Source organism: Drosophila mojavensis, unplaced genomic scaffold (assembly GCF_018153725.1).
Source record: "Drosophila mojavensis isolate 15081-1352.22 unplaced genomic scaffold, ASM1815372v1 contig_74, whole genome shotgun sequence".
NCBI classification, from domain to species: domain Eukaryota; kingdom Metazoa; phylum Arthropoda; class Insecta; order Diptera; family Drosophilidae; genus Drosophila; species Drosophila mojavensis.
The window spans coordinates 18,081,860-18,102,487 of NW_025318899.1; the positions used below are offsets into that span (position 1 = coordinate 18,081,860).

The 20,628-nt window shown below is 38.2% G+C and overlaps 1 protein-coding gene and 1 long non-coding RNA gene across 4 annotated transcripts in view; one reads left to right on the top strand and one right to left on the bottom strand.

Annotated features, from left to right (window-relative positions):
- Positions 1–20,628, top strand: part of LOC6582911 (ecdysone-induced protein 75B, isoforms C/D) — a 117,820-nt gene that overhangs the window by 58,047 nt on the left and 39,145 nt on the right. For 2 of the 3 annotated variants that reach the window (XM_032731948.2, XM_044010080.1), the window contains exon 2: positions 12,237–12,325. In XM_032731948.2, the coding sequence (XP_032587839.1) occupies positions 12,237–12,325 (89 nt within the window). Of the gene's footprint in view, positions 1–2,501; positions 3,634–12,236; positions 12,326–20,628 lie in introns of those variants that run through there. The other variant, XM_015162646.3, reaches the window with a different exon arrangement.
- On the bottom strand, positions 13,264–14,502 carry LOC122757573. The gene is made up of 2 exons (XR_006357654.1): positions 13,457–14,502; positions 13,264–13,389 (listed from the first exon to the last, which is right to left on the bottom strand). It is a non-coding gene; the product is annotated as an uncharacterized LOC122757573 (long non-coding RNA).

The window sequence follows — 20,628 nt, forward strand, 5'->3', positions numbered from 1 at the left end:
TCCTTTCGCTAGGCGCTCAAGATCAAGTTGATGCTGCAACAGACTGATAACCAAATGTATTGTTGTTGCATTAAGGCAAAGTCGAAAACAAAGTCGAAGTCGAAGCCGAAGTCGAAGTCGAAGTCGCAGTCGAAGTGGAAGCCTATGCGGCATATCCATTCGAAGCCAATGACATTTGGTTGGGGTGCATTCGCCTCGGCGATCGTCGTCCGATCATGGCGAATGCATTGTTCATGACGCAGCCAAAAAGTTGTTGGTTGTTGTTGTTGCTGCTGTTTGTGATCATGACGTTGCGAATCGTTGGCATCAACTCCGCTCAAATTGGCGCTTGTAAAAAATACAACAAAAAAACATCATCAAGAGAAAAAGTGATTTAAATAATGCATGTTGAGACCAGAGCGATCATGAAACGGCTGTGAACTCTTGAGAGCCATCGACATCGACTCAGCTCAGCTACCCAATTTTCTGTTGAACTTGACCTCCACTTGAACTGCTGCATGCAGCCAGGGCTGCCAGATCGATCAGAATGCATGCAGCACTCTGTTGTCTATCTCACTCCCGCTCTCTCTGTCTTTCTCCCTCTTTAACTCTGAGTTGATCTCCACTTTCGTTTTGTCTGCTCATTTATTTTTAAACGAACTTGTTATTATTATTGAAATTGCATTAATAAGGAAGTTAAATGTTTATTTTCGTACAGTCTGGAATTGAAAGAAATTTTTTTTTTTTTTAGTTTATTTTTCTTTTTTGTTCAACTCTGTTTGTTGACATTACGCTGTGGCATACTTATGTATGTGTGTGAATCAGGGATTATCAAATGACAACATTGACAAAGAGTATCTTGTCTATATAGATTATTACAACTATATATCTGATTTATAAACAGATCAGATTTTCTATGCATATAAACAATTGGCTTAGTCAATTAATCTCTATGGTTGACACACCCACAATTCTCTGGAATTTTCGTGTTGTTTTGAAAAACATTTCTCCAATAAATAACACTGAAATATGCTGAAAATATCTGGGGGAAAATAACTTGCAGCAAGTTATTTTTGTCGGAAAACCAAAACGTAGAGCACCCACGCAAACGTTGAGGAGACGAGAGAGAGAGAGAGAGAGAGAGAGAGAACGAAAGAGTCAGATTGCGAGCCTTAACCTTGGCTAGAGACGTAGCCAGAAGAAGAAGAAGAAGAAGAAGCAGTAGCAGCCTAGCTGACCACACGTGGCATTCGATTCTGTCAGTTGCCCGTTGACAACAGGAAATGAATTTCACATTGACCTAGGCAGGAGGCGGCTCAACGGGTTGTCGTATATATACATATGTATGTGTATATGTAAATATTTATTTACATTTCATTTAATTAAAAATCATTTATGAATTTGCTCAACTCGAAATGTCAACGGCATCGTGTCAATGACTTGGGCGCCTGCATTGTATTGTGATATAATTTTAATTATACACGCAACAAGTGGTAATTAAATAAATTGCATTCGAAAAAGATTCAAAAAAAAAATTCGAATAAAAGAGAAAAAAAAAAATTCCGAAAGAAAACAGCATTTCACTGAGCGCATGAACTTGGTTAAGTTTTATTGAACTTGTTGAACGAACGCATGGAGCGCCATGAACTAGCTTATATGTTCATGCATGATAATAATAGTGATGATAATGATGATGATGATGTTGATCATGATATTGATGTTAATGATTATAATGCCTGGCAATGGGATTCATCATTGCTAAAAGAGTACATTAACCGCTGAGCGGCGTTTACCTTGGGCCGGCTATCGGTTTTATTGGCGACATGTGTTTCACTCGACACGGCAACGAGAGAGCGAGAGTGAGAGAGAGAGAGAGAAGGAGCGCGAAACAGCAACCGCCTGTTGCCAGGGTAGTTAAAAGGGCTACCAGGCTGACAAATTGGGCGCTGCTGGGGTGGCTAACTAGAGAGTGAGTGTTTCTGTATGTGTGTGTATGTGTGTGAGTGTCTAAGCAACACCCTCAAGTGCGCTACGTAAGCGAACAGCAGTTAGATCTCGCTCTCACTCTTGCTCTCTCTCCCAGTGCACACGCACACTCACACACACACACACACTCAGCGCGCTCGCTCTTGTTGATGTTTTGTTTTCTTATGCTCGCCCCGCCGACACATGTTTCATTATATATATTTCAAGAGCACGTGAGCGAGCGTACGAATGGCGCTCTCACTGGCCATACGCTCTCTCACTCTCTCTCTCTCTGTGTCGACGACGTCAACGGCGACTGGCCGAAAAATTAAACAAGATCCAATGCGAGTGTTGATTTTCCTTTCATTCAACGTTGAAACATCGCAGCGAACGGATCGTCGTTAGCTCCGTCGTCGTCGTCGTCGCTGTCGCTGTCGTTCGCTATAAATCGCTATAAATTCGCTGTCGTTAACGTTTTTTTACGTGTACCTCGCGTTGCGCACATCCGTTAAGTTGGCAAAAAAAAAAAAAAAAAAAATTATAAAGTTAAAAAAAAAAAAAAATTAATAAAAATACATATGTATCAAAAATATATTTAAAAAATTTGGAAAAATATTTTTGAAAAATATTTGAATATCCCTCTGCAAGTGACAAATCCAAGTGTTTCTCCTGTGAAGAAATTGATGCATGCAAATGCAATATCCAATTGTGGCAATCGCCCGCAATAATACAATAACAAGTGCACAAACAACAATGCCTGTTTAGGCCAAATTGAGATAATCTATTTGATTTGTATACCAAGTGCAGTGTCGTCCACCGATCCCGTTCTCACGTCCTCACGCAAAATGCTCATGTCCGCGGACAGTTCCGATTGTCAGCCGAGCAGCAGCGCCATGGAAGCGTCTGAATCAAAGACAACCTCGGTGATCTGCCTGGGCCAGCCCAGCAGCACCACCGCCAGCAATTCCCAGCTGCTCATGGCTGGCCGATCCCATTTGGAGAATGCGCTCAAGCTGCCGCCAAACACAAGCGTCTCCACCTACTATCAACACAGCAAACTAATTGTGGGCCAACAGGCGCCTCAATCGCAATCGCAAACCCAATCCCAGTCACAGTCACAGTCTCAGTCCCAGTCGCCGTCGCAGCAGCAGCAGCCGCCGCAGCAGCCAAGCGGCAGCGCCGTCATTTTCAAGACGGAATACCATCATCAGCACCAGGTCGCACCTGTCACAGAAATGGATACTGTGCCGCCCACAGGTGTGGCACTGGCCAGCAAAATGCCGCACAGCAATGTCATCTATGTGAACAAGTCCAGCTCCAGTGTGGTGGTTAGCACCACCGAGGCGCCACAGCTATTGGCCCACCAGCCGCCGCAGTCGCCCTTCGAGCAGTCGCCCCATCATGCCCATCATCATATGGCCGCCATGTATCACCATCAGGCGACAGAGGGCGCCAACGTGCATGGCTATCCAAATGCTGGCCATCATCATGGTCAACAGCAACAGCCACATCTTCATCATCATCATCATCAGCTAACGGTCGCTGTGCCCGCCGCTCAGCCCAATAATGGCCAAATCGTGGTCATGCCCGCCGATTCGCGTCCACAGACGCCGGAATATATCAAATCCTACCCAGTTATGGATACAACTGTCGCCAGTTCGGTCAAGGGTGAACCAGAGCTGAATATTGGTGAGTTCCTTGAAAAGGGAAAACTGTGTTAGAATGTAAATGTAAGGATAATATGAGAGAGAGAGAGGGAGAGAGAGAGAGGGAGAGAGAGAGGGAGGGGAAAACCCAACTAGCCTGGAAAAACTGGAGAAATCCAGTTGGGAGTGCAGAATTTATAATATAAAAAAAAAAAAATAATAATAATATCATCTCATTAATTAATAATAGTAAAAAATATGTAATTTATATTTTTTATATTAAGAGAGAGAAAAACTCAGCTAAACTGGAAAAACTGGAGAAATCCAGAACTTATAATATAATGAAAGAACTATAAATTTATACATAAAATATATAAATATTATAAATATAAAATACATAAATATTATAAATATAAATATACAAATATTATTTCAGTATTTAATATAATATAATAATAAAAAAAATATAATTTATATTTAATTTAATTTAATTTATATTTTCTATATTCAATTTATAAGATATAAGAATAAAACTTTATAAATTGCTTTCGCTTATCATCAAATTGAAATGCTCATATCGAGTGCTCACTGTATTGTATGTCTATGCTACTCGCAGCATTGACCGCATGTTTCCGCTTTAAGAACCTTGGACTTTAAATTAATATTGCAATAGGCCTAAGTCTGAGCTAAGTCTAAAACAAAAACCAAAAAAAAATAGCAAAAAAAAAAAAAAAAAACTGCTCGCAGTTAGCAACAGAGCAGCTGATTGAAACGGAAGCTTATATATATATAGATATATATAATTGGCTTTTGGGGTGTTAAGGCTAAGGTTTTAATGAGTGTATTGACTTTTTGACGTCATGTTAATTGGTTAGCCAAAGTAACGCTTCCGAATCGTTCAGTCAGTCGTTCACTCAGTCAACAAGGTCGTTCCGCATACAATGCGAGAAATGCGAAGCGTCAAGTCCAGCTCGAAGTTCGAGCGAGTTCAATTAACTCGTATGCGTGTACGTGTGTATTGAGTTATAAAAATAACTGTATCTCAATGTCAGGAAGAGAGTTAATGCACTGCCAGCCAGTCAGCCAGTCAGCCCGCCTGGGTTATCTAAAGCAACAACTTATAAATCACTGCGCTGCAGTCGCGCAGACTCAACTCGAGTTCAAAGCGATGAGTCAAGGCAAAACCCCCCATTAATGACGTTATAAGTATGGGCAGCAGACGAGCTATACGCACAGACAGTGTTTATTATGCTGAAGCTGTAATAAATCCAACTTCAGATTCCAGATGTAGTATAGCTGAGTTTGAAACGCTTCACATTGATTCTGATTTAGTTTTATGGTCAAATGTGGATTGAAATGTCAATGAAATGTTCATCATAAATTAACAAAAAAATTAACTAATTTAATTAGTCATAAATTTCAAAATTATCAAACTAAAAAATTAAATAAAAAGTATTATTATATTCAATTCAATTTGTTTATTTATTGAGCATTTTAAACATATTATTTTGTGTACTTATTTAAACTAATTTTTTTTTTCTTTAAATTTTGTCAATTAGTTATCGTTTTTTATTTATTTATTTTTTTTTTTAATATTTATTATTTTTAATAGAATTTTGTTTTTACTTTAGTGAGATTATTATTACACTACATACTTTTATTTATATTTTAATGATAATATTCATCACATTTATATTCCTCTTACATTTAATTTTTTTTTTTTTTTTTTTTTTTTTAATCAATCATTTTCAATTATTTTTTTTAGTTTATTTTACTGTAATTTATTTTTTAATAATTTAATTTTATTAATTTTCTATATGCGGTCTGGATTTGTAAGAGATTTTGTTTTTAGTTTGTTTTTGTTCACCTCTGTTTATATTACGCATACATAATTTTTTATTTTTTATTATTAAAAATATTATTAAATATTGCTATTGGGAACATTATTAATCGTATTAGCACTATAATACGCAGTGGCTAAATCCCTAAAAAATATCTTTATGTTAAAACCTAAATAAGAAATTTATTATTTTATTTATTCATTCTTTTATTATTTATTTAAAAAAAAAAAAAAAATAAAAAAAAAAAAAAATAAAAAATTAGAAATTCAAACTCTGTTGGCCAAGCTACACTCAGTTGAATTGGCATCAATCTCATAAAATACAAATAAAATAATAATATCCTACTATATTGTCATATAATAAATTTCATAGAATAAAAATTATAAAAATATATTGTCATCTATTCAGTACATTAAAGACTTAGGCTAGGTACGAAGTACTCTAAGAAGTCTCTCGATAATAAATTATTATTAGTCATGCAGGCCTCTAATAATTATATCCAATTTTCCCCTACACTTTAAAAATATGTCTATATCAGCTCTCATATATATATCTACTCCCATATATCTCCCATTCCCACATCTCGCCTACAATTTTCACTAGCTTCAGTTCGTTCCGTTAACTTTTCTTTACATTTCTTAACAGTTGTTGTTGTTGTTGCTGCTGCTGTTGAAAAATGCAGCTCAATAACTTAAGCTCGAATCCAATCTAATCTGAATGGCCCGTCGTATATTTATTTGCACGCCCTGTCCCGAGGAAAGTGAAATTTTCGTCTATGGCCAGAGCCAAAGCCAAATAATGTTTATATGTCGTCGTATTATGCGTTTGCATTTTTGTTTTCTATTTATTTGTTTCTATTATTTAAAAAACAAGCAGGCAAAAAAAAAAACAACAAAAAATGCGTTTATTTATTTGCGTCTGTTGGCGTTGCATTTCTCCAAACAAAAACAAAAAAATGGGCGACTAGGCGAATGCATTTGATATGCCAAGCCAAGTTCATTGCTACCCCGATATACCCATACACATATATATATATATAGTTATATGTGTGCATGTGTGCAGTTGGCATTTGTAAATGCATCCGTTAGCCAAGTTTTTAATTTCAATTGCGAAAACGAAAGTGAAAAGCAAAGCGAAGCTAAGCAAAGCAAAGCAAAGCGAGCCGAAACGAAGCGCAGCGAATGCAACTGCAGAAATTCACTTTTAGTTTTCACTGCGCAAGCGCAGTCAATTTATGGCCAAAACGCAGCAGCTCTTGAGCGCACTTGAGGCGCCTACCCAGCACCCCCCCCCCCTCTCTCTCTCTCTCTCTCTCTCTCTCTTTGCCCCTCTCTCTCTTTCGCTCTTGCCTTCCCCTGTTGCGGTTGCACTTAATTTAAATTCGCTGTCAAATTGTCTTTGACATTTTCGACGACTCCAAACTACTCCGGCAACGACACCGACTCGTCCGTCCGGTTGCCGCGCTGCGCTGATCGTATCCCTAGCCACAGTGAGGTCTGGCTTTGTTGAAATGTCGGTGAAAGTCAATGCAAGCTCAAGCGGCGCCTCGCCTCGCCGCGCTACAATTGTGCAGAAAGAAAAGTTATTTGCTTTGCAGTTTTTCGTTTCTTTCTGCTTTTTTATTGTTGTTGTTGTTGTATTTTTCTTTTTGGTTTTTTCGTTGCTTTTCGTTGTTTTTCTGTTTTTTTATTTTTATTCGCTTTTCGTAGGCGGCGTTTGAACTTTTGCTTGGAAAGTTTTTCTGCGTCGTGTTTATTTTTATTGGCACAATTATTTGTGCATTTTAGAAATTTATTGAAACGGTCAAAGACCCAATGGAGCCCCGGACAATTCTCTATGCAGAGAAAGAGAGAGAGAGAGAGCGAGTGAGTGTGTGGGAGAGAGGGGAAGAGGCAGCTAGTAAAAGTGAAAACTATTTAATTGAAAGTAAAACCCTTTTTAATTTTTTTGCAATTATTTTCAAATGTGTGTGTGTGTGTGTGTTGCAACTTTATGTGAATTTATTGTGGGCTTTACTTTTACCTGTAGATTTAAGACGAAGTAAATTAGGCAAAGCAATGTTGGAAGTTGGCTATATAGGCGGCTATTGAGATCATTATGATCATCATAACACAGACATAGTTCATTAAACTGCGTATGCTCATTAGCATAAGAAGGCATTCAAATGTCTGAGCCAGCTTATTATATATGGACAGCTTTAGAGCTCAGCTTCTAGACTAATATATCATTTAAAAGTCATCATGGTCTATGTTTAATAATGATCACTTTTATATTACTATTGGATATAAATTATGATCACTTCCATGTCTCTGTATATGTTAGTTTTCTATGACAACAACAATGATCGTTTCCATGTATGTCTATATGATAATGATCCTACGATGATCAGTTCTATTATATGAATCTATATTTCTATTCACTTATTTTATTATTTTTATTTATTTATTTTAAATGCTTAAACATTTTAAAGTTCTTCAGACTCTTGGTTTTTAATCAATGATCAGTATTGATCTATGATTGGCAGTAGAACGATCTATTATAGATTCATTTTCTGGTATCCTAGAGTATTTTAATTTAGCTCAGTCTTAAATAAGAATTTGATTACTTAAGTTAATTTGACTTGTCTTTAAAAGTCGCAAGAGTTATCTCTTACTCCCTCTCCCTCACCCTCACTCTGGGGATCAGCTGATCAGCATTTTCCATTCACTTTTATTGCAATCACACAAATAATATTCATACACATATATTTCATGATCTCTCAAGTCGCAATCTCATTTGAATTGATAATTCGTATAGCAGCTGAGGGCCAGTCAATTTTGATATGTGCATTACTTAAAACAGAAATCTTATTTATGACAGCAGCTGAGAGACTGTTCACCCTTTGCGCGGAGTCAACGCAGCGAGAACCCCCAGAATATTTGAATTCCTAAAGTGATTCACAACTCTACCTTTCTCTCTCTCTCTTTCTCACTCATTAACTGCTGCTGCTGCATTTTAATAACTCTTACTAAATATGTTCCCACGCCCCAGCACAGCCAAGCTCGATCGTCAACCTTGCCAGCTGCTCCAGAAAGTGCAAGGCACCTAAAAAGAAATCAGAGAGAAGAAAAGTCAAGACAAGTCAAGTCAAGTCAATGCACGCATTTTGTATGAATCGCGCGGTCGTTCGCCGATCATTAATTTGAATTAAATTAATGCAGTGCGAATGGCATTATTGCATAATCGCAGGCGGCGCTGCAACAAATCGTTGGCACGTTTACGTTTGGATCACATGTTTCCCAAAAAAAAAATAATAATAATAATAATAATTCAATGAACCAGCCCGAGCCAGACGCATTGGTGGGCGGCCGTGCACGCCCATTTTACAAGGCGCCGCATTCAAAATATGCGCGACCTCAGCTGCGTTTTTTGAACCCAACAACTGGCTAAATATTTTGTCGAAAATTGAATTTTATTGCACGATACGTTGAACTTGCGTCTGTTTCGTATAAAAAAAAATAAAAAAAAACTAAATAAATAAAATAAACCTGTACGAACATTTCCGCATTGGCGCTGCGAGCAGAGAGTGAGCGAACGAACGCACGAATGAGGGAGCGAGCGAGCAAGTGAGAATTAAACCGAGCGCGAGAACAGCTTGCACACGACTCTCGCGCGCTCACTCGCTCTCTAGGCTGCACGCGCTAAACTTTTATTTATTGATTTAGATTGGTGCGAGCGGGAGAGCACGAGAGATACGAAGCGACGACGAACGAAAAATTTCAATGTCAAATTTTAATTTAGTTGCGTTTTTTGACTCAGAACATTACCAATATGGCAGGCGCACCTCTCGCTCTCGCTCGCTCTCTTCTGTCTACACACATGTGTGTGTGTGTGTGTGTGTGTGAGTGTTCGTGTCGTGTGTGTGTTCTTTTCTATTATAGCACTATGTGTGAGTGTGTGTTTGTGTGTATTTCATATCAAGCGAGCCGAAAATTTTGGTTGAGCTGTCGGAATTAATTTGTTTGTATGCCTCAATACATATACAACTATTATGCAAAAGTGTGCGTGTGTGTGTGTGTGAGTGTTGGGGGCTGCCATTTGTTTGTTTGTTGTTCTTTCTAGCTGATAGTGCTGCTCGCTCCGCACACCATCCCCGCCCCCTTGCTCCACAGGCTGTGTTCGTGTGAAGTGAATGAAACTTTCAAGGTCGCCTCTTTGTGTGTTTGTGTGCGTGTGCAGTGTGCGTATTAGATAATAGTCATGAATTCTTCTGCCATATCGGCTATAGATTCTCATATCTATTATACAGCCAAAAAATGTCCTTGGACAAAAGATTTGCGTATCTATCCAACAATCTATCTATGTATGTCGTATCTTTCACTTGAGAATGTGCGGTGAACTGGTTAATCAGCTTCTATTTCTTGTTAAGCTTAATTGTTATTAGTAATTAAAAACAAAACATATCTAATTTAAACAATTTTTCTATATGTATAAAAAACTGGACTAGTCGTTTCTTAAATCAGGAAGCATTTTTGCGTTATAGCCATATCTAAATTTACCCTATATATTTATGAGTATGTGTGTGTGTACATCCGCCAAATTTGTTCTTATCAGCTTAGATTTAAAAACAACAGAGGTTTTGTTTTCTACAAATTTCTAATTTTTAATTGCGAATTTAAGCTAATTTTAAAACATAGTATAATTGAAATGGCTTATATTTAAATGGGAATATACCTTCTACTGTATGTATAATTAAATGTACATATGTAAATAATCTATGGTTTCAGTTTATTATAGAGTACCTTATAGTCAGCTTATATTTATTTATTTATTTTTTTTGTATGTATATACATATAATTTCCATGTGGCACATATTTAAAAATATATATAACGGAATGTGGGCGCAGTAATAATAACACCTACGCCTTGCCTCTCCCCTACAATTTGTCTGTCTGTCTGACTGCCCCTACATACCCAAGAGATACACTAAAGGGATTCTGTACGACTGACGTCATGAGAGAATGTTATATTGGCTTAAATACTCACACCCATACACACATACATACATATGATTTGTTTTGGAAACTTGCTTTGTAATCCATTCACGAGCGTGTTCCTATAAACAAAGCAACAAGGTCAGCGATGTCGCACTCCCCACCCCACGCGACACTCGCTTATATCATCTAAAACAATTCAATTTGTTAATCGACGACACGTGTAAAGTGTAATATTAAAAAAATAGAAAGAGAAAGAGATAGAGACAGAAGAGAAAGACTAAGCAGAGCTATTCGTGCGAACTGGCGCTTATCAATAGATAGGCAAAAAAAAAAAAAAAATTAAAGGGCAGGCAATGCGTCACATAACATGTGTATGTGTGTGTAAATATGCAGGTATATTCTATATAAACATTGATAAGAAATCTGCATGCATTTATCTATATAATACCACAGCATTATGGGTTTGATCAATGCAATTCGAGTTTTAGTTTGAATTAAAGAGAACTAAAGATTTCACACGCACACAGGCAATGAGAGAGAAAGAGAGAGAGAGGCAGAGACAGTGGGTAGATGCATAGGCAGCGACAGACGCAACGGCAACGACAGTGGCAAAGCAAGATTTGTTGTTGCTGCAGCAAAAGTGCAACGATCTGCAGTGCAAAATGTCAGTGAACTTGTCGAGACAACAACAATAACAACAACAACAGCAACATCAACAACTACCAAATGCAGACATCGAAGCGTGTCTGGCACACAGAGACGACAACAACAAATACAGCAGCAACAGCGCCTCTTTCATGATCATGACCACATAGTAGATAATGACGTTTGCGCTTGCTAATGATGAGCAGCATATGTATGTATGTACGTCTGTGTATGGGCAGCATATTTGAGCATGCATGCAAGCCGATGGCAGTTTGCAATTGTTTTTGTGCACGAGTGTAGACAATGCGTGTAGCGCCAGCTCGCTCTAGCACGCAAGCTCTATGCCAGCGGGCAATGGCAAATGAGCGAGCAGAGCAAGCAAAGAAGCAGAGGAACAGCGCAGCAGAAGAGCAAAGAGCGTAGCAAAGCAAGGCAGAGCGTAAGACTTTCTTGTGTATGAAAACCAGTTTTTGTTTTGTGTGTGTGTGTGTGTTGTGTGTGTGTGCGCTGCTGAAGAAAGTCTTTCGCCTGTGTGGTTGTCGCTCTGGCTCTCTTGTTTTGTTATCTTGGCGCAAGATTCTTGTTCTGCTTTGTTTACTTTCTTCGTTCGCCTGCTTTCTTTGGCCGCTTGCGGTGAAAGTTACGTAACACTTGCTGCCTGCAATTGTCTTCACGTGTTATACACTCCCCTCGCTCTCTCGCTCTGTCTCTGTCTTTCGCTCGTTGTCTTTCGCTCGCTTGTGCTGCTTGGCCAGAACAAGCTCAAGTTCAACCAGTTGCCCATTCTGTTTTGCTGCTTTCTTCGTTGACATTGGCATTGGCCAGGCGAGTGAGCGAGCGAGCGAGCGAGTGGCTCTTCGTGTGCAAAGAAAGTATTACGTCTGTATTTACTTTCTTCGGCATTGGCCTCGACTGCTGCGGAGAGTAAAAGTTTAACTGAGACGTGCTCAATTATCAAGATTTACAGAGATTATCTTAAGAGTTAAATTCGAAATGAATGCTACTAATTTTGTTTTGTTTTTTTAATTAATTAAATATGCGCTCAAAAGTTATATTATGCATAAATTTTAGATTATGTTGCACTTGAAATATTTTTATACATTTTAAATGAATTTTATATCTATTTACTGCATTTTCATGGATTTTCATATTAATCGATTTTCTCCTTTGTTCTCCCTTTGCAGAATTCGATGGCACCACTGTGCTGTGTCGCGTCTGCGGAGATAAGGCCAGCGGCTTTCACTATGGCGTGCATTCCTGCGAGGGCTGCAAGGTAAGTTTGACTCCCACTACATATACATACATACATATGTAAGCATTTGAGGGGGTGTCTGCTGTGGCAGCAACCACCGGGACACCGTCTGCGCTGACATTGAACTCAGTTGACCTCTCGCTGGCAAGGGTAAAGGGCCCGTGCCGTCGGAGGGTTGTTGCTGTGCAACAGGAACAGGAACAACTTCATCCATAGATTGGCAATTGCGTGGCAGACATGAAAACCTGCGTTGCTCCTGTTTGTCCTTGCATAAATTGCGTCGCAATAAAATAAATCACAAGTATCCTGAACCCTGCAAACACCACCAACGAGCAGCAACAAGAAGTGGCAGCAGCAGCCGCCGCCGTAGCCAAGCACCACCGTGTTTAGCCCTTTTGTCTGTGACATTGAAAATTGCCGCAAGTTCATTCGCCCGCCGCTGCCCAAGCCCAATGCTGATCGTGCTCCCCTCTCCCTCTCTGTCTCCCTCTGTCACTCTGCCGCTCTGTCTTTCCCTCCCTCCCACTGCAGTGGACCCGAGCTTAATCAGCCGCTCGCTCTTGCAGTTGCTCTCCCTCGCTCTTCCTCTCTCCCCTCTCTCTCTCTCTCTCTCTCGCTCACTCCACAACCTTGGCAAAGTAGTTTGCCCTATTCCCTTATATTCGCCGCGCTGCCGCCAAAGTCGGGAATAATGTCTCAATGACGTCCTTGAATTAGGTTAACAGCCAGTTTCCAGTTCCAGTTTGCTCTCTCGCTCTCTCACTCGCTCTCGCTCTTGCTCTCTCGTCTGCGATCCTTTGTCGTCGTTGTTGTTGTTGTTGTAGTTATTTTTATTTGTTTAGCATTGGTTTCTTTCTTGCGGGCTGCCGAGACGTCTGAGCGTCTGAAATTTCAAACTTTCCAAGACTTTGGCCCGCTGCTTTTTGCGAATATTCTTTTACGCTTTTTTTGCGCTCGCCTTTTCTTTTTTTTGCGTATATATTTTGTTTTTATATAATTTTGGCAAGTTCATTGACTTTGCTCTTGACCAATCGTCGTCCAGTCTTGAGCTTTGGGTTTCTTGGAACGTTTTTTTTTTCTTTTTGCTGTGGATTGGTGAGTTTTTTATATCATACATATATGCATACATACATATATGTATAATATACATACATGTATGTATATATTTTTGCGCCTATATAACTCGCTCTCTTTATGTATAATGATATTAAGTAGCTCGCGTCGCTTTTATCAATGTTCCAGTCACACACATGCGCTAATTTAAATACATACATACACACACACACACATGCATACATGCGTATGTATGTTTTGCTCGTCTGGCAGGTAGGCCTATTAACAAGCTGCTCGTACGTGCTTTTTTGAAGTTCAAGGTTATGCTAAAGGCACAGGGTCCCAGCAGCAGCTACGCTGGCTCTAGCTGGCTCGAAAACCTGTCCTGCCCTTCTTTGCACACGCACGAACGCAGTATGTCTCCTTCTCTCTCTCTCTCGCTCTCTCGCACTCGCTTTAAATAGTCTCTAGAAGTAGGAAGCAAGTTTTAGAGGTTTTTTGCCATTTTCGTATTGCTCATACGACGCGTTAAATGCTGTCATCATTATTGCTGCTGTTGTTGTTGTTATTGTTTTTGTTGTTGTTGCTGATGTTCGTCATGTAGCTGATACTTCCGCCCAGGCCAGATCTGACTCGCTTGGCTTTGCTTGAGCACCTGGCCAGAACCAGCCTTCAATGTGTCTATTGACCTCTATTTTATTTAGTATAAATATACATACATACATACATATGTATGTAAATACATGGATCATATTCGAGCTGGAATTTCGTACTATTCATATGAACTAAAAGCCCACTGTCTGCCTTTTTGGGATAATCTTGGCTATAGTTTAGCAAACACTGTTATATTTCGATATCGAATTCGAATTTCGTACTGTTATTATATGCAATTAAAAGCCCACACTCTGCCAGTTAAGGTAAATTTTCTCGCTTACTTATTCGAATTCGCATTTCATAATATTCTTATAAGCTCTACTTAACACTTATTGGAGTTGTATATAATTTACATACATACATATGTACGTATGTATCTCTTTATTGTCTTCAACCTTCAACTTCTCAATTCCAGCTATCCGTCTACCTAGCTCAGCATGCCTAGCCTATTCTCCTATAAGCCTGTTTTTTTCGTCCCTCCCTACGCATGCCCTTCCGCATCTAGGTATCGCTTGGCTATTTACCATATTCTCTGTTCACTTGGCAACACCATTCTTCAACACTTTTCCACTGTGCCTAATGACCCAATTTGTGTGGTGTCGTCCAGTCCATGTTATGGGAATGGCTCATTTGCGCCGTCTTCGATAATTCCTCCAAATTTAAGCATAAAAACAAAACGTAGAAAAAATAAGCAAACGGAGGCACAAAAATAAATTAAAACCGACATACAGACACACATACACACACGTGTGTGTACATAAATAGGTAAACATGTTTGTGTGTATTTGTTGACGTTGGCGCTTTTGAGTGTGATTTCTGTTATGGCTTGCGTCCCTCTGTCCTGCTCTCTCTACCTCCCTCCCACCCTCTCACTCTTGTTGGTCAGCGTGAATGGTTTGCTTTCTTTGCTCCACTCGGCTACTCTTCGGCTGTTATACAACATGTTTTTGTTCTTTCATATTATTTAGCATATTTATTTATTGTACATTTGTTGTTATTCTTTTCCTTTCCACACACACACACACACTCACGTATACATGCATACATTTGTTGTTGCGTTTTTTGCTGTGCTTCTTTTTAGCTGCGTTGCTGTTGATGTATTTTATGCTTCGTGTAGTTCTCGTGTGTGCAGTTGTTGTGAGTGTGCGAGCGAGCGAGCGAGTAAGTAAGTAAGTGTGTGTATGCTTGTGCGTGTGCGAGCAGAGCTGACTATGAGTGTGTGTGTGGTTGTGTAAATGTGAATGAACTCGTTCAATGTCAGCTACGACGGCGAAGCAGCGTACGCAGCATGGGCCACAAGAAGCGGCAGTAGCAGCAGCAGCAGCAGCAGCAGAGGCAGAGTCAACAACAACAGCAGCAAAGAGCATAAGCCGTGAGAGGCCTCAATGTGCTGCGCTCACACTCTCGCCTGCAAATGCAGCGGCAATTGTGCTCACTCTCTGAAATAGTTTAGTTGCTTGTATTTTCGACGTGGAGTTTTCGTAAATTATTTTTGATCTACTTATGCATGTATGTATGAATGTATATATACATAGACGTGTTAAATGATTAACATTTCGTTGAGTTCCTATTCTTATCTGCCTGTTATACTCTAGGCTTTCAATACTGCTATTCTGACTGACTCATCTCTCTCTCTCTGGTAAAAGTTCCATTTAAAAATTGTTCATTACATTCCTAACCTGCATCAATAATGACGTTGCATCAATAGAGCAAGACCAAGAGAGCAAGAGCGAGAGAGAGAGAGAGAAACACAATGATAATACACTTGATAATCATTTCGAGCATAGAGAGGAAAAATTAGTGTCTGTGCAGTATGTGGAGGGTTGGCCGAAAATAAATAGAAAATACGTAAAATAAATATAGAAAGAACACACACAGAGAATCCGAATCGACAAAAACAAATAGAAATATAAACTCCAATTTCTGAGCTGAAATAATAAAAATATAGATAAGTTATTAGATATCAGTTAATCAACTTAGCTCTTATTTAATTGCAGTCATCTTGACATTTCCTTCTCAGCTGCCGTTTCACTTGCCTACAATCAGACTCTTCTATTCGAATTGGAAAATATGCTGAAAAAAATCAAAAACGGGAATAGGGCGAAGAGAGCGCACACGCTGAATGCAGCAAATGAGCGGCGCAGAGAGAGAGAGAGAGAGAGTGCACATTTGTACGTGTGTTAGTGTTGTGCTAGGACCCAAATAGAGCGGCAGACACAAATACACACACATACACACACAAGCACAGTTTGATATTTATATACATGCATATGCAATCAGAGGTTAATGCTCTGACATGCACTTGAACGACTGACTGCAGTTCCTGCTCAGCGTGCGAGTGTGTGTGGGGGTGTTGAACAACCTCTGTTATATGTACACAAATATATGTACGTATGCTTATGTTTGTGTAGAATGTTCTAGAAATGCTGCAGTATTTGGGCTTTTGATATTGTTATTTATTTCTATCAGCTGCGTTTTTCCCAGCTGATTATTTTATTTATTTATTTGTATTTAATATTAAATATTTTATTACATTTTTATCAATCATTTTTATGTTATTTGGTTTATTTGTGTTTTTAATATTTATGCAATACTGTTTCATTAGTTCATAACGTTTTCCACGTGCTCGCGCTCTCACACACACGCCTTTTGCATTTTGCCTACAAATAGTTCAATGCACTTTGCAATTTAGGTCAACAACCTTTGTCTATTTGGGTTAAGCTTAAGAAATGCAAATGAAAATAATCAATAATAAAATAAGTAATATAATCTCAAAAATGTATTTATTTTTTATAATTTAAAAGAAAAAAATTACTAAATTAATAACATATAAACGTAGAAATTATTAAAATTTAACTCGCATGCGAGTGCACTTCTGTTAAGTGTGGAGCAGCGCTGTTAATGTATGTTACGCCACCTAGCGACCGCTAGCTGCAAACGGCACAAAAGTATGCTACAAAAAAGTTAACAGCGGCTTGTTATAGCAAACAGCTTTTAAGCGTGAGCGAAGCAGAGCAGACCTAATAAAACAATTCTGTGTTACGTTATTTTGAAAATGTTAACAAAATGTTTTTAATATTTAAAAATTAAAAATAAAGTTGAAATGGGCTTCAATTTTTAATTAAAATTATTTTTTTATTAAAAATAAATTATAGCACAAAAGCTTCCGTTCCAGCGTTTCAACATTTGAGAAAAGTTGGAAGATTAAAATTTTTTTGTTACTATTTAAAATATTATTTACTTGTATTTATGTTAGGGATTTCTGGCTTACTGTTAACTTTTTAAATAAGGCAAAAAAAAAAGAGTAAAATAAAATTTGAAAATGTTTAATACTTATAATGATTTTACTTGATTTTATGTTAAGCTTTTCCATACAACATTTTTGTTGTTTGAATTGTTGTTACGCCAAGGCCAACGCTCACACACAAACACAATCACACACACACACACACAGAGCTGTAGATGAACTCTTATATTAAATTATATATATCTTTATTCAATAAGCAATTATTGTTGCTATGAAAAAACAATAACAAAATATAATTTGCCATGAAAAAAAAAATAGCATTAAATTAATATATGGGCAAACGCCCACCAGCAGCAGCAGCAAAGCTTATCTAACAATTTGATGTGTGTGTGTGTGGCAAAGAGAACGTGCAGCTGCAACAGAGCTACAACAACTACAACAACAACAGCATTGAGTACTACGAGCTACGTAACTGGGGCGAGGGCATAGTGCAATGAACTGACTGCCTGGCTTGGCCTAGCTGGCTGGCTGCAGCGGCAGTTGCAGTTGCAAGTTTATATGCTGCATGCCACACACAAACACACGTGCAGCAAAACTACGAGTGATAGTAAAACGTACACTACATACATATATTCCTATATGTATGGGTAAATATGAAACAACCCAGAGAGAGAGAGAGAGAGAGAGGTACAGAGAGTTGGGTTTGCTTTGGGGTCTGGGGTTTGTTTTGTTGGGGGTGGCAGCAGTCGAAGCCAGAGCCACTTTTGCTGACCCATTTAAGTGTCATTCGCCGCTGCCTGCTGCTGCTGCTGCACGTGGCTTTGCTTTCATTCGAGGTTACTTACCCCTTTTCAGCTGGCAATTGTGGGGCTTGGGGTTGTTTGCCTTGTGGCTTAGCCTGTTCGCTTTTTGGAGCTGTGGGTGTTTGTTTTTGCTGGCTATAAATTCAAGTATTTTCGGCTGCCGCTTGTTGACTTTATTGCTAATTAAATGCGCTGTTTGCTCTTTGCTGCTACAGGGCTATAAAAATAAAAACAACATAGAATATAATAAAAAAAAAAGAAGCTAAAAACCCAACAAGTTAGCCCGTTTCCAATTAGAATCTAATCAGCAAGGCTTGGCAGAATGTTGCGGGCACAGTTCATTGCCGCTTAACATGTGTCTAATGCCAAATGGCATATAAATTTGTTAGCTGCCGTTAGCAACATGTTGCACATGGCCTGCACTAATTATACATGTTGCCAGGCGGCAAATATTTTACAGAGCTCTGATTTTGCATGCATTTTGGCAAAAGTTCATTTCATTAACAATGCACAGCATGCTGCTAGCTTAACATTAACAGTTTTAATCGTTGCTGTTATGGAATAAAGCTCGAAATGTTGCCAAGCGCTTGACAGTTTTTATTTATTTTTTTTCTGCTTGTCATTACGTTGTTTTCTCACATTGCTTTCTCTTTCTCTGCTGCAACTTATTGCATTGCACATTTGGCGCGCAACATTCTAGAAAATACTCAACAAGAATAACAGCAACATTTTGCAACAATAACAACAAAAGCAGCTGAGAAACGTCAACGAACTCGCGCCAGCTTCGCTGCAAAATAGTTGAACGCAGTTGACGTCGCCGTTGACGTCGCTGTTGAGCAATGAAAGTACCGCAACAAAACTGCAAAAAAGCCATAGATACACATACACGCCTGCATGTATACATGTATACATGTATGCTGGAATAGAGGCAGCCAAAGTGCATTGACTTTGCTTTGCTTTCTTCGCTGCGGCAGCGACGGCGACTGCGACGGCGACTGCGGCTGGGACTACTGCTAATGTTGCAGTTGTCGTTGTTGTTGTTGTTGTTGTTGTATGTTGCTTGTTGCGGCTTGAGTTGAATGCACTCTGCATGCAAATGGCTCTTCGCATTGTACCAAATGTTGCACAGAAGCAACTAGTTGCACTCACACACACACACACACACACACACGCACATCTATAGATTGTTGTTGCATTTGTTGTGGTTGCTGCAGCTCGTAATTGCCTGATGTCATAAGTCAAAATGTTGTGTGGCATTTGTTGACAGTTTTATGCGTTTTGCCAGCTGTGAAAAGCAACAACAACAACAACAACACAAAGCAACTGCAGCAACAGCAACAACAACAATCAACAATCAACTTGGCCAGCCTCATAATTAAAAGCTAGAAAACGTTTAATGCATTATTTATGATCATGCCTCGCGTAGGCTGTGGGCGTGGCATTGGCCATTAAAAAGCGTGCGAATGCCAAAAACTCTTCAAGCTGCCCACAAAGCTGTAAACTTATTTATTTATAGATATGTAAAGGCTTTTCAAGTTTAAAAAAAGAAATAAACTAAATTGCAAAAAATACCAAAAGTGGCATAAAAACATAACTAAATACTTTGCACAAGTAAATTATTAAAAAATTAAAATAGCTGACATACTTTAAAAATTGCTTAGAAAATAGTTAAAATATGAAAATAAATAAATTTATGATTTTCCAAAAAAATTTAAATACGTAATAAAAATAAAATACAATCACTAATTTTTTTTTAATTTTACTTAAAAAATAAAATATTATTTTAAACAATAAATTTTCTTAAAAAATTTAGAATACATGCAATATTACCAAAAATCATGCTCATTAAATAAAAATAAATAATATTAAATAAAAAATACAAAATAATAATAATAATATGATGAAATAGTATAAAAAAAAATGGATTATTTGACAATATTTTATTAAATTATTTTTTAAAACCAAAAATACAATTTTTTATTAATATATATATATATTATTTTAAATGGGCAATATATTAATAAATGATTTATAAAAATATGTTATAATATGTTAAATAATAATAAAAATATTAAATTAGAAAATGGATAAATTGAAAATTTTTTATAAAAGATAACACACATAAATTTGTTTAATATATAATATTAATAATCTGCATACACTATCAATATATAATATTTAATATTTAATATATTCTTACATTTATTTAAAAACACATTTTCATATAAACTGTGAAAGTTACATAATTATTGATAGCATTTTCCAAGCATTTTCTTCATACGTAATTCCCGCTGTGATTTCATCCTTTGCCCAAGCGCTGGGGTTCAACGCACTTGGTAGCAGGCTGCTCTTTGCTTAACGAAAAACAATTGCCACTGCTAAAAGCCACGCCCCCTACCCTACTGTGCGCCGAGCCGCGCTCCCTCGCTAACTAATTGATTTATGGGGCTTTGGCTGCACATTTGACGCGCGATAGGCAACACGAAATGTGCCCAAGAGGCACAGCTAACAGCCAGCAAACAACAACAACGAGCAACAAACAACCAAACAACTAACAACCAACAACA